This window comes from Phoxinus phoxinus (genome assembly GCF_949152265.1).
Source record: "Phoxinus phoxinus genome assembly, chromosome: 20".
NCBI lineage: Eukaryota > Metazoa > Chordata > Actinopteri > Cypriniformes > Leuciscidae > Phoxinus > Phoxinus phoxinus.
In genome coordinates this window covers 32182241-32199740 of record NC_136895.1, presented here as the reverse complement: position 1 = coordinate 32199740, position 17500 = coordinate 32182241, and the positions used below count along the sequence as shown (strand labels likewise).

The window sequence follows — 17500 nt, the reverse complement described above, 5'->3', positions numbered from 1 at the left end:
TATTTGGCCGATATTTAATGTATTATTTCCTTCAGCTGAGACTCTTCAGATGCGCACTGTTCAACATGATGGTTCTGAATTGCTTGAAATATGATTAAAATACAGTAAAGTGCAACATGTGTCATATCGGCTACATAACATCATAATCAGAACATTACAATTGTGTGTTTGGATCTTAATGATGAGACTTTTGTTTTTTGTATCAGGCTCTCAAAAATTATATACAAATTTGGATTTAGATTTATCGGCCAATATATCGGTTATCGGCTTTCAAATATAAAGAGTTATCGGTTATCGGCTTTCAAATATAAAGAGTTATCGGTTATCTGCTTTCAAATATAAAGAGTTATCGGTTATCTGCTTTCAAATATGAAGAGTTATCGGTTATCGGCTTTCAAATATAAAGTATTATCGGTTATCTGCTTTCAAATATGAAGAGTTATCGGTTATCGGCTTTCAAATATAAAGAGTTATCGGTTATCGGCTTTCAAATATAAAGTATTATCGGTTATCTGCTTTCAAATATAAAGAGTTACCGGTTATCGGCTTTCAAATATAAAGAGTTATCGGTTATCGACTTTCAAATATGAAGAGTTATCGTTACCGGCTTTCAAATATGAAGAGTTATCGTTACCGGCTTTCAAATATAAAGAGTTATCGGTTATCGGCTTTCAAATATAAAGAGTTATCGGTTATCGGCTTTCAAATATAAAGAGTTATCTGTTATCGGCTTTCAAATATAAAGAGTTATCTGTTATCGGCTTTCAAATATAAAGAGTTATCTGTTATCGGCTTTCAAATATAAAGAGTTATCTGTTCTCGGCTTTCAAATATAAAGAGTTATCTGTTATCTGCTTTCAAATATGAAGAGTTATCGGTTATCTGCTTTCAAATATGAAGAGTTATCGGTTATCTGCTTTCAAATATAAAGAGTTATTGGTTATCTGCTTTCAAATATGAAGAGTTATCGGTTATCTGCTTTCAAATATAAAGAGTTATCGGTTATCTGCTTTCAAATATAAAGAGTTATCTGTTATCGGCTTTCAAATATAAAGAGTTATCTGTTCTCGGCTTTCAAATATAAAGAGTTATCTGTTATCTGCTTTCAAATATGAAGAGTTATCGGTTATCTGCTTTCAAATATAAAGAGTTATCGGTTATCTGCTTTCAAATATAAAGAGTTATCGGTTATCTGCTTTCAAATATAAAGAGTTATCGGTTATCGGCTTTCAAATATGAAGAGTTATCGGTTATCGGCTTTCAAATATGAAGAGTTATCGGTTATCTGCTTTCAAATATGAAGAGTTATCGGTTATCTGCTTTCAAATATGAAGAGTTATCGGTTATCTGCTTTCAAATATAAAGAGTTATCGGTTATCGGCTTTCAAATATGAAGAGTTATCGGTTATCGGCTTTCAAATATGAAGAGTTATCGGTTATCTGCTTTCAAATATGAAGAGTTATCGGTTATCTGCTTTCAAATATGAAGAGTTATCGGTTATCTGCTTTCAAATATGAAGAGTTATCGGTTATCTGCTTTCAAATATGAAGAGTTATCGGTTATCTGCTTTCAAATATAAAGAGTTATCGGTTATCTGCTTTCAAATATGAAGAGTTATCGGTTATCTGCTTTCAAATATAAAGAGTTATCGGTTATCGGCTTTCAAATATAAAGAGTTATCTGTTATCTGCTTTCAAATATGAAGAGTTATCGGTTATCTGCTTTCAAATATAAAGAGTTATTGGTTATCTGCTTTCAAATATGAAGAGTTATCGGTTATCTGCTTTCAAATATAAAGAGTTATCGGTTATCTGCTTTCAAATATAAAGAGTTATCTGTTATCTGCTTTCAAATATGAAGAGTTATCGGTTATCTGCTTTCAAATATAAAGAGTTATTGGTTATCTGCTTTCAAATATGAAGAGTTATCGGTTATCTGCTTTCAAATATAAAGAGTTATCGGTTATCTGCTTTCAAATATAAAGAGTTATCTGTTATCGGCTTTCAAATATAAAGAGTTATCTGTTCTCGGCTTTCAAATATAAAGAGTTATCTGTTATCTGCTTTCAAATATGAAGAGTTATCGGTTATCTGCTTTCAAATATAAAGAGTTATCGGTTATCTGCTTTCAAATATAAAGAGTTATCGGTTATCGGCTTTCAAATATTAAGAGTTATCTGTTATCGGCTTTCAAATATAAAGAGCTATCTGTTATCGACTTTCAAATATGAAGAGTTATCGGTTATCGGCTTTCAAATATAAAGAGTTATCTGTTATCGGCTTTCAAATATAAAGAGTTATCGGTTATCGGCTTTCAAATATGAAGAGTTATCTGTTATCGGCTTTCAAATATAAAGAGTTATCGGTTATCTGCTTTCAAATATAAAGAGTTATCGGTTATCGGCTTTCAAATATGAAGAGTTATCGGTTATCGGCTTTCAAATATGAAGAGTTATCGGTTATCTGCTTTCAAATATGAAGAGTTATCGGTTATCTGCTTTCAAATATGAAGAGTTATCGGTTATCTGCTTTCAAATATAAAGAGTTATCGGTTATCGGCTTTCAAATATGAAGAGTTATCGGTTATCGGCTTTCAAATATGAAGAGTTATCGGTTATCTGCTTTCAAATATGAAGAGTTATCGGTTATCTGCTTTCAAATATGAAGAGTTATCGGTTATCTGCTTTCAAATATGAAGAGTTATCGGTTATCTGCTTTCAAATATGAAGAGTTATCGGTTATCTGCTTTCAAATATAAAGAGTTATCGGTTATCTGCTTTCAAATATGAAGAGTTATCGGTTATCTGCTTTCAAATATAAAGAGTTATCGGTTATCGGCTTTCAAATGTGGAGAGTTATCGGTTATCGGCTTTCAAATATGAAGAGTTATCGGTTATCGGCTTTCAAATGTGGAGAGTTATCGGTATCGGTAATATTTGTTGGTTTTACTGTCCTCTGGGATTTGGGAGTTTAATATTTTATGGGTTTAATTTCGAGGTTTGTTTAGAGGCTTTGGGTGGTCAATATTTAAAGGTTTAATATTTATGTTTTGGTTTGTTGGGGTTTTTAGGTGATATTTGTGGTCATTTGTAAACTCTACTGATGATGCTGTGAAAGTGTTTATTTCACGTCAACATTTATCAGTGTTTAATTGTCCGTCAGTTGAAACTCCCTGTAGTTTCAGTGTTTGTTTGGTTTGAGGGTTTTAGAGTCGCAGTATTTTGACAGATGAAATGTTTGAGATTGGATATATATATAAATGTAGCAGTGAGAGAGAGCAGCTTCTCTTCAGACGCGTCTGGTTGAAGGAAAGTTCAGTCTAAAGCTGGAGACAGATGTTTATAACGTCAGCAGTGAGAGAGTTCATGTTTAGATGTTCTGCTCTCAGCGAACCACATTTAGGCCCGGAGCAGGTGGTTTGGATCCCTGCGTGCCCTTTGACCCCTCTCACACACACACACACACACACACACACACACGAGTGTAAACGGGGTGTCAGGAGCAGGAGGTGTTTGGATGAGGTACCAATCACTTACTCTCAGATTCAAAGCCAGAAATAATACTGGACTAGTTAACCCGTTAGGGATAGTTCACTTTCAAATCAAATCCTAGTGTATATGACATTCTTCTGTCAGACGAATACAATCTGAGTTATATAAAAAAATGCCCTGGCTCTTCCAAGCTTGATAATGGAAGTGCAACCAACAAATTGAATCTCATAAAAGTGCATCTATCCATCATAAAAGTGCATCTATCCATCATACAAGTGCATCTATCCATCATAAAAGTGCATCTATCCATCATACAAGTGCATCTATCCATCATAAAAGTGCATCTATCCATCATACAAGTGCATCTATCCATCATAAATATCATATCCATCTGTTTTTATTATATATATATAGTATTAAATATAACTTTATGGAAGTTGTATGATGATTAATTTCTACACTGAAATAGCTTTTGCTGCTGATATGGCATTTAATAAAGAAATGTGTCATTGTATTATGTGCATTGCCATTTTAATGGTTTGGTGTTGTTCAAATATCGTCTCTTCTGCTCACCAAAGCTGCATTTATATGATCAAAAACACTGTAAAAACAGTGGAATATTATTATAATGTAGATCATCAGTTCTCTATGTGAATATACAGTAAAGTGTAATTTATTCCTGTGATCAAAGCTGAATTTATCATCATTACTCCAGTCTTCAGTGTCACATGATCCTCCAGAAATCAGTGTAATATGATGATCTGATGATCAAGACACATTTATGATTATTATCAGTGTTGAAAACAGTTCATATATTTGTGGAAACGATCATATATTAAAATTTTCAGGACTCGTAGAATAGAAAGTTCAAAAGAACTTTGAAATAGAAACTTTTGTAACATCACAAAACTCACTTTTGATCAGGTTAATGCGTCCTGTCTGAATAAGTCATGATTTCTTCCTTCGCTTGACTGATGATTTATCTGTGATCCCTGTACGGCTGCTCTGAAGCACTGCAGGCTAACTGATGTGTTGCTGGTGTGTTCCCAGAACGAGCAGCAGTTGGACTGTGCGCTGGACCTGATGAGGCGTCTGCCTCCGCAACAGATCGAGAAGAACCTCAGCGACCTCATCGACCTGGTCAGTGTGTGTCTCTCCCTCATTCCCTCATTCCCTCGCTCCTCAGACCTCTGTGGGGCTTAACAAGCTCCGAGACCTCACTATACATCACTACTCAAACATTATACACTGCACAAAATTATAAACACAACACTTTAGTTTTTGCCCTCATTTTTCATGAGCTGAACTCTTTTTCTGTGTACACAAAACGCCTATTTCTCTCAAATATTGTTCACAAATCTGTGTAAATGTGTGTTAGTGAGCCGAGAGAATCCTCCACCTCACAGGTGTGCATATCAAGATGCTGATTACTTAGCAGGATTATTGCACAGGTGTGCCTTAGGCTGTCCTCAATAAAAGGCCACTGTGCAGTTTCATTACACAGCACAACGCCACAGATGTCGTGAGTTCTGAGGGAGCGTGCGGTCGGCGTGCTGACTGCAGGAGTGTCCACCAGAGCTGTTGCCCGTGACTTGAATGCTCCTTTCTCTACCATAAGCCGTCTCCAACTGGCCTCACGACCGCAGACCACGTGTGCCCACACCAGCCCAGCACCTCCACATCCAGCGTCTTCTCCTCCAGGACCGTCTGAGACCCGCCACCGGACAGCGGCTGATACAGTCGGTTTGCAGAACCAGAGGATCTCTGCACACACTGCCAGAACCCGTCTCAGGGAAGCTCATCTGATGCTCGTCGTCCTCATCGGGTCTCGGTCTGACTGCAGTTCGTCGCCGTAACCGACTTGAGTGGCACATGCTCACATTCGCTGGCGTCCGGCGCTGTGGAGAGGTGTTCTCTTCACGAGTGAATCCGGTCTGTAGGGCAGATGGCGGACAGCGTGTGTGGCGTGGGGGTTATGGTGTGGGCAGGCGTATGTTATGGACGACGAACACAGGTGTGTTTTATTGATGGCATTTTGAATGCACAGAGATAGGGTTAGCCTAACCCTCACCGGACATGTGACCCGTTGAGCATGTGTGGGACGCTCTGGATCGGTGTATACGACAGCGTCGTCCTGCCAATATCCAGCAGCTTCGCACAGCCACTGAAGAGGAGTGGACCGACCCTCCACAGGCCACGATCAACACCTGATCAGCTCTGTGCGGAGGAGATGTGTTGCACTGCGTGAGGCAAATGGTGGTCACACCAGATACTGACTGGTTTTCGGACTCCCCAATACAGTAAAACTGCACATTTTACAGTGGTCTTTTATTGTGGACAGCCTAAGGCACACCTGTGCAATAATCCTGCTGTGTAATCCGCATCTCGATATGCACACCTGTGAGGTGGAGGATCATCTCAGCTCACTAACACAGATTTACACAGATTTGTGAACAATATCTGAGAGAAATAGGCGTTTAGTGTACATAGAAACAGTCTTAGATCTTTGAGTTCAGCTCATGGAAAATGGGGGCAAAAACAGAAGTGTTGCGTGTATAATTTTGTTCAGTGTAGTTGTAGCTCTTCTGGAGTCTTATGATGCTGTGAAGAACATTCACTCGTGCAGTTAATTTAGTATGATTTATATACGCTCATACTGATCTTTTATTTATGTCTGTTGTATTTATGTCTTTTAATATATTTTTTATATTTCTGTTTAGTCTTATTTTTATATTTATTTCAGGGTTAACAATTTTGTTATGCGCTTTTATTAGATTTGCTTTTTATATATTTCTATTTAACTTTAATTTATATTAGTTTTAGTGTGTGTGTGCATATATGTATATATGTATAAAATAAAACTGAAATATAAGTGAATATATATATATATGTGTGTGTGTATATATATAATTCCCCCCCATTTTAGTAATTCTATGTGCTCATTATTTTTTTATATTTCTATTAACTTTAATTTGTATTTAGTTTTAGTGTGTATATAAATCTATGTATTTTTTTAGTTTTAGTAATTCTATGTGCTTTTGTAATTTTTATTTGATTTGTTTTTTGAGTGAATTGAAAATTTCATTCAAATTGAGTTTAAATTTATTTAAATGTATTTAGGTTATAGTTAAACTTAAACCTATTTTATTTATAAAAAATTGTTTATATAGGCTATATATATTCGTCAATTGAAATAAATATAAAATACAAAATGTTTTAGATGAAAAACTTGTTAATTGTATTTTTTTGTGTCATATTAGATCTCATATCACTCATTTCATCTTAATTTAACGAAAAATCGAAATAGTTTTTTTTTTATAACAAAACGTTCCTCTGCTGATGGTCCTTGAATATCATTCACTAAACGTTAATGTGGCTATTTCCAATGAGTCATGTGACTTCAGAAGAGTCTGACCTAGCAGTGAATTAAGCTTCACTCGGAAATCTCAAAAAAGTGTTGAAGTAGAAAGACGAAACGGACTACTGTAATCTTTTAGTTAACAGCTTTGATAACTATTTTTTCAGTTTAGCGCACGACTGTTGATATTGTGTTTCTGATCATGTTTTGAGCACAGTCTGTTTTCATTATACGGTAAAGAGCATTGTGGAGAATGTTAAATGCTTCTGTGAGTGAAAGCAGAGTGTTCGTCTGAAGTGTGTTTTCGTTCGGCTGTTGTTAGCCGTTATTAGCGCTGGTGTCAGTCACGCAGCTGGAGCGAACCGCTGTGTGTGTGTGTGTGTGTGTGACGCTTGATGGTTCAGTAATGAGTGTGTGACAGGAATCCACTTCCTCTCCGGCAGGGTGAATCATTTGTTCTGTGTGTGTGTGTGTGTGTGTGTAGGTGCCCAGCCTGTGTGAAGATCTGCTGTCGTCTGTGGATCAGCCGCTGAAGATCGCGCGCGATAAAGTCGTGGGCAAAGACTATCTGCTGTGCGACTACAACCGCGACGGCGACTCCTACAGGTCGGAGGTCAACCAATCCATGTTCACATACATGACAAAATACGAATACAGAAAAATTAAAACGCACAACATTTCTGAAATTATGAAATATTTAGTAGAGTCCTATCCTAGAGTCACAAACACTCTGATGTCACGTGTGTGTTTACGCGCTCTGATGTCACGTGTGTGTTTACGCGCTCTGATGTCACGTGTGTGTTTACGCGCTCTGATGTCACGTGTGTGTTTACGCGCTCTGATGTCACGTGTGTGTTTATGCGCTCTGATGTCACGTGTGTGTTTACGCGCTCTGATGTCACGTGTGTGTTTACGCGCTCTGATGTCACGTGTGTGTTTACGCGCTCTGATGTCACGTGTGTGTTTACGCGCTCTGATGTCACGTGTGTGTTTACGCGCTCTGATGTCACGTGTGTGTGTGTTTGCATGTGCCAGATCCCCCTGGAGTAATAAGTACGAGCCCCCCATCGACGATGGAGCGATGCCCTCCGCGCGGCTCAGGAAGCTGGAGGTGGAGGCCAACAACGCCTTCGACCAGTACCGAGACCTGTGAGTACAAGCCTCTCCCCATCAGCACCCGCCGCGCTGCCATTGGCTGACGCACTCTGCTCCGCCCACAGGTACTTCGAGGGCGGGGTCTCCTCCGTCTACCTGTGGGATCTGGATCACGGGTTCGCTGGAGTCATCCTCATCAAGAAGGCCGGCGACGGCTCCAAGAAGATCAAGGGATGCTGGGACTCCATCCATGTGGTGGAGGTGCAGGTGAGACACACACATCCAGGAAGTGATGACATTTGGAATGGCAGCGAAACAGGAAGTGTGTGAATGTATGTGTGTGTGTGTGTTTCAGGAGAAGTCCAGCGGCCGCACGGCTCATTATAAACTCACGTCCACCGTCATGCTGTGGCTTCAGACCACCAAAACCGGCTCTGGAACCATGAACCTGGGCGGCAGCCTCACTCGACAGGTAACACACACACACACACACACACACACTTATAGCTGTGTGTCCAGTTACTGCTGCTGACCTGTGTGTGTCTCTCAGATGGAGAAAGATGAGACTGTCGGTGAATCTTCCCCTCACATCGCCAACATCGGACGCCTTGTGGAGGTGATTCTCTCTCTCACACACACTAACTCACTCACTCACACACACTCACTCACTCACACACACACACACTCACTCACTCACTCACTCACTCACTCACTCACTCACTCACACACACTCACACTCTCTCACACACTCACACTCACTCACACACACTCACTCACTCACACTCACTCACACACACAGTCTCACTCACTCACTCTGTTCACTCATGAGAGAATACTTGGAGAGATGGGTGTTTAGACATCATTTTTAGTTACACTTACACGCATGCTTCAGTTCTAGTTTAGGTTCCAAATGTCGTCATACATCCTTAAACTGTGTGTGTGTGTGTTTGTCTCTTTTAGGACATGGAGAACAAGATCCGTTCCACTCTCAATGAAATTTACTTCGGCAAGACCAAGGACATCGTGAACGGCCTGAGGTACGATCGCGAAACACAGACTCGCCCCCCGTGCGACACCGACTACCCCCCACCCCCAGTGCGACACAGACTCGCCCCCTGCGACACACTTGCCCCCAGTGCGACACAGACTCGCCTCCCCCCCGCACCACAGACTCGCCTCCCCCCTGCGACACAGACTCGCCCCCCCCGCACCACAGACTCGCCTCCCCCCTGCGATACAGACTCGCCCCCCGCACCACAGACTCGCCTCCCCCCTGCGATACAGACTCGCCCCCCACACCACAGACTCGCCTCCCCCCTGCAATACAGACTCGCCTCCCCCCTGCGATACAGACTCGCCTCCCCCCTGCGATACAGACTCGCCTCCCGCACCACAGACTCGCCTCCCCCCTGCGATACAGACTCGCCTCCCGCAACACAGACTCGCCTCCCCCCTGCGATACAGACTCGCCTCCCCCCTGCGATACAGACTCGCCTCCCGCACCACAGACTCGCCTCCCCCCTGCGATACAGACTCGCCTCCCGCAACACAGACTCGCCTCCCCCCTGCGATACAGACTCGCCCCCCGCACCACAGACTCGCCTCCCCCCTGCGATACAGACTCGCCTCCCCCCTGCGATACAGACTCGCCTCCCGCAACACAGACTCGCCTCCCCCCTGCGATACAGACTCGCCCCCCGCACCACAGACTCGCCTCCCCCCTGCGATACAGACTCGCCTCCCCCCTGCGATACAGACTCGCCCCCCGCACCACAGACTCGCCTCCCCCCTGCGATACAGACTCGCCCCCCGCACCACAGACTCGCCTCCCCCCTGCGATACAGACTCGCCCCCCGCACCACAGACTCGCCTCCCCCCTGCGATACAGACTCGCCCCCCTTGCCCCACAGACTCGCCTCCCCCCTGTGATAGACTCACCTCCCCCCTGCGATACAGACTCGCCTCCCCCCTGCGATACAGACTCGCCTCCCCCCTGCGATACAGACTCGCCCCCCGCACCACAGACTCGCCTCCCCCCTGCGATACAGACTCGCCTCCCCCCTGCGATACAGACTCGCCCCCCGCACCACAGACTCGCCTCCCCCCTGCGATACAGACTCGCCTCCCCCCTGCGATACAGACTCGCCTCCCCCCTGCGATACAGACTCGCCTCCCCCCTGCGATACAGACTCGCCTCCCCCCTGCGATACAGACTCGCCCCCCGCACCACAGACTCGCCTCCCCCCTGCGATACAGACTCGCCTCCCCCCTGCGATACAGACTCGCCCCCCTTGCCCCACAGACTCGCCTCCCCCCTGCGATACAGACTCGCCTCCCCCCTGCGATACAGACTCGCCCCCCTTGCCCCACAGACTCGCCTCCCCCCTGCGATACAGACTCGCCTCCCCCCTGCGATACAGACTCGCCCCCCCTTGCCCCACAGACTCGCCTCCCCAGCGCGACACAGACTCACCCCCCCCCCGCCGCCCCACACTCACCCCCCACCCCCCCCGCGATACAGACTCGCCTCCCCCCTGCGATACAGACTTGCCCCACAGACTCGCCTCCCCAGCGCGACACAGACTCACCCCCCCCCGCACGCCCCACAGACTCACCTACCCCCGCGATACAGACTCGCCTCCCCAGCGCGACACACAGACTCGCCTCCCCAGCGCGACACACAGACTCGCCCCCCCGCACGCCCCACAGACTCGCCCCCCCGCACGCCCCACAGACTCGCACGCCCCACAGACTCGCCCCCCCGCACGCCCCACAGACTCACCTGCTGAGGTTTCCTCATATTTCTCGAATGTTTTTCATTCCTCTGTCTGTCTCTTCACCCGTCTCTCTCTCTCTCTCTCTCATTGTGTCAATGGGCTCCAGATCTATCGAGTCTCTTCCTGATAATCAAAAGTACCGTCAGTTGCAGCGGGAGCTCTCTCAGGTTCTGACCCAGCGTCAGATCTACATTGACTAGGGTCAGAGGCGTGTGTGTGTGTGTGTGTACCTGCACGACCTCCTTAAACACACTAACTGCATGCAGGTGCATTCTGGGTACAACTCACCAACATTAATGTGTGAGAAGTAGGGTTGGGAATCGAATACTTGTTATAAAACTAAAATTTTGATTCCTCTGTGTGCATTTCAATACGACTTTAAACCATTCGAGCGCGAGAGACTCCGTGTTATATTAGCTCTGCTAGTTGTTCTTCTATGGTGTGTTTAAACCACAGGCCAGCGCTCCGTGTGTGAGTGTTCTTCAGCCTGGTGATGTAACTCATGATATTCACACACAGTTACATGTTCAGCAATAACACTAAATGTGAATATCTACGTTTGTGTTTTGTAACCTTATTGGAATCAGAAACTCACTGATCCCCAGCGCTAGTGAGAAGCCTGTTAAACTGCAGTTGATCTAGTTTGCGATGGAAAAGATGTATAAATGTGTGTGTGTTTTCCTCTCTTACGTGTGTGTGTGTGTGTGTGCTTCTCAGGAGCGTCCAGACGCTGGCGGATAAATCGAAGCAGGATGCTCTGAAGAACGACCTGATGATAGCGCTTAGCCAACGCAAACAGCAGAGCTAGACTCTCTCTCTCTCTCTCTGTGTGTCTGTCTCTGTCTCTCCACCTCACTCTCTCTCTCTCTCCGTCTGTGGAAAACAAATGAAAAAGGAGAAAAGGCTTTTTGTTTTGTTCACTGCACCGGTCTCTCTCTCTCTGGTCTGTAATCATGTAGTATTAAAACTGTGCTGGTTGTTTCTGTCTGATTGATGACATCACCGTGGGGGCGGAGCTTTTCTCCCGCCATCAGAAGAACGAGTTTTCCAGGAGAGGCGGGATATATATATAAATATATATAAATATACGCACATGTATGTATTACGACCTTTATCATTAATATTGATTTTGCTGTTAATATTAAACGTTTAGTTTGAATCCACACAGATGAGTGTGAGTGTGTGTATGTGCGAGTGTGTGTGTTGAATCTCTGTGTCATTAACAAAAGCAGCAAATATATTCCTCCTGTCTCTCTCTCTCTGTCTGTCCACCTGAGAGCGTCAGACGGGTCGTTGTTTTCTTCAGGGTGGATTATTATGTCAAGTTTATTTTTTTCTTTTGGTCTTTTTTTGTTCGTTTTTTGTAAAGCTTACAGTTTGTTGTTTTAGGGCCTCCAGCTACAATAAAAACAGTAAAAAACTAACTGTGTGTTCTGTTTGTTTAAAACTTTTACTGTAAAATTGTGGTAAACATACACAAGTTGCATGGCGCTCGACAGTCATTTACTCAATGTCTCTTTCTCACATAATAAAGTCAATTACACGCTAATCGATATCTCATCAGCATTCATTTGTAATAGGCCAGATAATATCCAGTCAATTGGCCGTTATCACGGATTATACACACATCTCTCATCTTCTCTGGTGATTAATCATATCTTAATGAAATGAATAAATCTGTGTTTGCTGAGGGGAGACTTACCTTTTCAGTCAATCTAGCTCTCAATAAATGCGAGTTGTTTAAACTTGTCTTATTTTTTTAATACAAATTTTGACCGTATTTTCATATTTGTTCTTACTCGTTCTTTTCTTTGGATCACTCGTTATTTCTTTTTTGGACGACACGACATCCTCAGGAAAAAAAGGAGCGCGAATCTTCGCCGAGCCGTTGCTGGGCAGATTAGAATATTTTATAAAATACATGAGAAAACTTTCGAGATACGTGTCGTAAAATATTAATCAAACGATTTTACCTCATATGATATCCGACAGAGTTAATCAGCAATTATATACAATAAAAAAAAAGGTTCATTAGATCACGCACTAGTACATTTGCTTCGTTTTCTTCAGACTTTTCTTTCCCCGTTACATCATCCGGTAGAACAGCGCCCTCTGTCGATGGTCCAATACAAACGCAGTTCACTGGACACGCGCTGATTGATTTAAATTAGTCTGGGCAGTAAATATAAATATTAAACGCATAGGTAGGTATTTAAATATTAATGTACCACAGAAACACACTCATTTCAAGATAGATAGATTATAGATTTTACCTATCTATCTGTGAGGTAAAATGGAATGAATGCGCATGCGCTGACATGTTCGGGACAGCAGGAGGCGCCAAGATAGCATCAAACATTTCTGGGAGGAAAAATAATCTTAAAATATTATTTAAACAACTCATGAGCTCTGTTAATGCACCAGTCACACACACGCGGAGAAGTGAAATAGCTTTCGACTCCTTTAACAATATTTAAATGTGTTTTGTTTAGCCGTCGGTTTCATTTTAAAATGGATGAGCTATTTAGTTTTATATTTTGTTCCTTGTGCAGTTAATGTTGCTAATCAGAACAAATAACCAAATCATCAGTCACACAATCGCCAGGTTTTTGTTGTTGTTGTTGTATTATTAGTAGTGTTGGGCAAAGATTAATTAATAATCGCATCCAAAATAAAAGTTTGTGTTTCCATAATATATATTATGGAATATATATACAAGCATGTGTGTGTATTTACATATACAAAATAATTATCCACAGTACACTACACACACATATGTGTGTGTAGTGTACTGTGGATAATTATTTTGTATATGTAAATACACACACATGCTTGTATATATTTAAGAAATATTTGCATTTATACTGTGTATATATTTATATATAATTTATATTATATATAAATATTAAATAACAGATTTTTCTTAAATATATACATGCACGTGTGTGTATTTACATATACAAAATAATTATCCACAGTACACACACATATATTATGGAAACACAAACTTTTATTTTGGATGCGATTAATCGCGATTAATCTTTGCCCAGCACTAATTATTAGCCTATTATTTGGCGGTTTAGTGGAACGGTTCACACGTCCATTTTTAACGTTTAAACTTTTTTCTTGGTTTGGCGAACGTTAACATTCCATTTGATCATTTTGCAATCATTATGATGAAGAACGTTCTGAAACAAGCAGTAAAAAAAAAATAGACAAACGTTCCAGCGCTAACGTTTTGAGAACATTATTAAAAACCAGATAACTGAACGAACGTTCTAGCTCTAGTGCTTTGGGTATAAGAAAAGCGTGATCAATGAATGAATGAATTAATTAATGAGGCAAATAAAATGTATTACTAGGCTATTATTGACGTTCTTTTAACGTTACTATAACGTTTGTTCATACTTTGACAAAATGTTCCCTGTTAGCTTGGGATCTATACACTATTATTTGCTTCTTTATAGCCTTTCTGGAACTCGCCAGCTTTGTGTATTTGGAGTGCACTTTTATTAAATAGTTCAACAACTTTAATTAAAAACGATCTGAGTCTAATAATTCTTTACTCAGTAAAATGACTTGATTTTCCTCTCGAGCAGATATATTCTGAATAGCATCGGCAGGGTGTCTCGGGGCAGTTGCCCTCTTAAGATCTGCCCCCACTGCCCCCTCTCTCTCCCTCTGTCTCTCTCTCTCCCGACGCTCTGAATCAGGTTTATGTTAATGATCCCCCTCCCCGGATTCACTGGAGGTGTGTGAGTGTGTGTGTGAGTGTGTGTGTGTGACCGCAGTGCGTGGATCAGCATGGAGACTCCACACGCCAACTTTGAAGGGGAAAACTGGATGTAATTAATTCTCCGTGGACGAGCAGCGAGGAGCGATGAAGTGGGATTTGCTGCTCATTGTTTTCGGGTGGTTTGAACTCCCGTGGCCCGTGGATTGTTTCGATGTGCACGTGAGCGAGGATGCGGGACCAGGCACCGCGATCGCGATCCCCGGCTCGTGCGCGCTGGACCAGCTCATCATCCCCCGGTTCGCGGAGAGTTTCCTTCACCGGGACGCGGGAGTGCTCACTTTCTCCGGCGCACTGAACTGCAGATCGGTTCTCTCGAACCCGTTCACTGTGTACGCGATCATGGACTGTGCGGATCACACCGAGTCCGCGTTTAGACACCTTTTAACCAGCCGGTATAATGTGCACGTTCACGGGAAAAACTGCGCGTTTAGACGCAAACGCGAACAAGAACTAGACGTGGAGATTATAAGTTTAACAGATGCTTCAGAGTGCCATGAGGCGGGCGCCGCTGTTTTCCGTGTGCTTGATGTGTTACCGGGCAACCCGAGGCAGTGTAACGTAACCGGGACTTCAGCGCTTTATGTCTCCGAGGGTCGTTTGTTTACTTCGGCTCCGCTGTGTTTCCCTCGCGACTCCATGCTAGAGTTTCAACTGCGCTGCGTGGGACGCGCACGTACGGGTGTCGCGCATGCGCACTGGCGCGTGGGTCGCGGTCCGTTCACTCAAACACACCTGAGGACTTTACTTAAAAGGGCCGCGCGCTCAAACTCAGGGCTTCTGAGCAGGAGGAGAAGGAACGTAAACAATAACCCTCAGTTTCAACCTCCCATGTATCAAGTGTCCGTTTCAGAGAATCAACCATCCGGGACTTTTGTTGTTGTTTTAAAAGCATTTGACCCGGACGAGGGTGAAGCTGGCAGGCTGGAATACTTCTTAGAGGCCTTGTTTGATAGTCGTTCCAATAATCTTTTCGCCGTTGACCCAGCAAGCGGAGTCGTTTCCACCGTAGAGATACTAGATAGAGAAACGAAGGACACGCATGTGTTTAGAGTCACGGCTGTGGATCACGGAACGCCACGTCGCACTGCCATGGCGACGCTCACCGTAACGGTTAGCGATACAAACGATCACGACCCCGTCTTCGAGCAGGAGGACTATAAAGAAAGCGTGCGAGAAAATCTTGAAATCGGTTATGAGGTCCTGACTGTACGTGCCACGGATGGCGACGCTCCCGTCAACGGAAACATCCTTTATCATTTGCTAAACAATGGGACTAACGACGTGTTTGAGATCGATTCCCGCTCTGGTGTCATTCGCACACGAGGTCTAGTCGACCGCGAAACTGTCGAATCCTACATGCTACTGGTTGAAGCGAACGATCAAGGTCGTGACCCCGGGCCTCGCAGCGCTACGGCAACCGTGTGCATCGTCGTGGAGGACGATAACGACAACGCACCGCAGTTTAGCGAGAAACGCTACGTCGTTCAAGTTCCAGAAGACTTGACGCCCAACACGGAAATCCTGCAGGTTACGGCGACCGACCAGGACCGCGGGAACAATGCCGTGGTCCATTTTAGCATCATGAGCGGAAACACGCGAGGCCAGTTCTACATCGACGCTCAGACGGGGAAATTAGACCTTGTGAGTCAGCTTGATTACGAGATCAATAAAGAGTACATGCTTCGCATTCGAGCACAAGATGGCGGACGCCCGCCACTCTCCAACATCACCGGCCTCGTCACGGTGCAAGTGCTTGACGTTAACGACAATGCTCCGATATTTGTCAGCACTCCGTTCCAGGCTACGGTCCTAGAGAACGTTCCCGTCGGATACTCTGTCATTCACATTCAAGCTATAGACGGCGATGCTGGCGATAACTCCCGTTTGGAATACCGTCTCACGGATACCACGCCAAACTTCCCGTTCGCCGTCAACAACAGCACAGGCTGGATTATCGTAGCATCCGAGTTGGATAGAGAAAGCGTGGACTTTTATAACTTCGGAGTGGAAGCGCGCGACCACGGAATGCCAGCTATGTCTTCCTCCGCTAGCATTAGCATAACTATTCTAGACGTCAACGACAACAACCCTGAGTTCACACAGAAGGCGTATTACATGCGTTTAAATGAGGACGCGGCCGTAGGGACAAGTGTCGTAACCGTGTCCGCTGTTGATCAGGATATCAACAGCGTAGTGACGTATCAGATCTCAAGCGGAAACACCAGAAACCGTTTCTCCATTACTAGCCAAAGCGGCGGAGGCTTAATAACGCTCGCGCTACCGCTAGACTACAAGCTGGAGCGACAGTACGTGCTAACCGTCACGGCGTCAGACGGCACGCGCTTCGACACAGGGAAGGTTTACGTCAACGTCACGGATGCTAACACTCACAGACCAGTCTTCCAGAGCTCACATTACACCGTCAACATCAACGAGGACCGGGGCGTCGGCACAACAGTGGTGATGATCAGCGCAACAGACGAGGACACGGGCGAAAACGCTCGGATTACGTACTTCATGGACGATAGCATCCCTCAGTTTCACATTGACGCGGACAGCGGAGCCGTAACCACACAGATGGAGCTGGACTACGAGGATCAAGTCTCGTACACGCTCGCCATCACGGCTCGAGACAACGGCATCCCGCAGAAATCCGACACTACGTACCTTGAGATCCTTGTGAACGACGTGAACGACAACTCGCCTGTGTTCCTGCGGGATCGTTACTCGGGCTCCGTCACGGAAGACATTCCCGTGTTTTCCAGCGTTTTGCAGGTCTCCGCGACTGACCGCGACTCAGGCCTCAACGGGCGAGTCTTCTACACATTCCAGGGCGGAGAAGATGGCGACGGTGACTTCATCATTGAGTCCACGTCGGGGACCGTCCGTACGCAACGACGGCTCGACCGAGAAAACACTCCCGTCTATAACCTCCAAGCCTTTGCGGTTGATAAAGGAGTTCCGGCCCTCAAAACGCTGGTTG

General features: G+C 44.3%; 2 protein-coding genes across 3 annotated transcripts in view; both read left to right on the top strand.

Annotated features, from left to right (window-relative positions):
* Positions 1–12145, top strand: part of capzb (capping actin protein of muscle Z-line subunit beta) — a 13609-nt gene extending 1464 nt beyond the window's left edge. The window contains exons 2-10 of one of the 2 annotated variants that reach the window (XM_079593891.1): positions 4542–4631; positions 7334–7455; positions 7885–7998; positions 8070–8211; positions 8300–8416; positions 8495–8560; positions 8905–8981; positions 10828–10922; positions 11439–12145. In XM_079593891.1, coding sequence (XP_079450017.1) covers positions 4542–4631; positions 7334–7455; positions 7885–7998; positions 8070–8211; positions 8300–8416; positions 8495–8560; positions 8905–8981; positions 10828–10921 — 822 coding nt within the window. In that variant the 3' untranslated portion in view covers position 10922; positions 11439–12145. The remainder of the gene's footprint in view (positions 1–4541; positions 4632–7333; positions 7456–7884; positions 7999–8069; positions 8212–8299; positions 8417–8494; positions 8561–8904; positions 8982–10827; positions 10923–11438) is intronic. The other variant, XM_079593892.1, reaches the window with a different exon arrangement.
* Positions 12146–14601: 2456 nt separating this feature from the next.
* Positions 14602–17500, top strand: part of celsr2 (cadherin, EGF LAG seven-pass G-type receptor 2) — a gene marked incomplete at both ends in the record, with an annotated part of 64725 nt that continues 61826 nt past the window's right edge. Inside the window, one exon of the mRNA XM_079593889.1 lies at positions 14602–17500. This exon is cut by the window's right edge and continues 594 nt beyond it. Coding sequence (XP_079450015.1) covers positions 14602–17500 — 2899 coding nt within the window.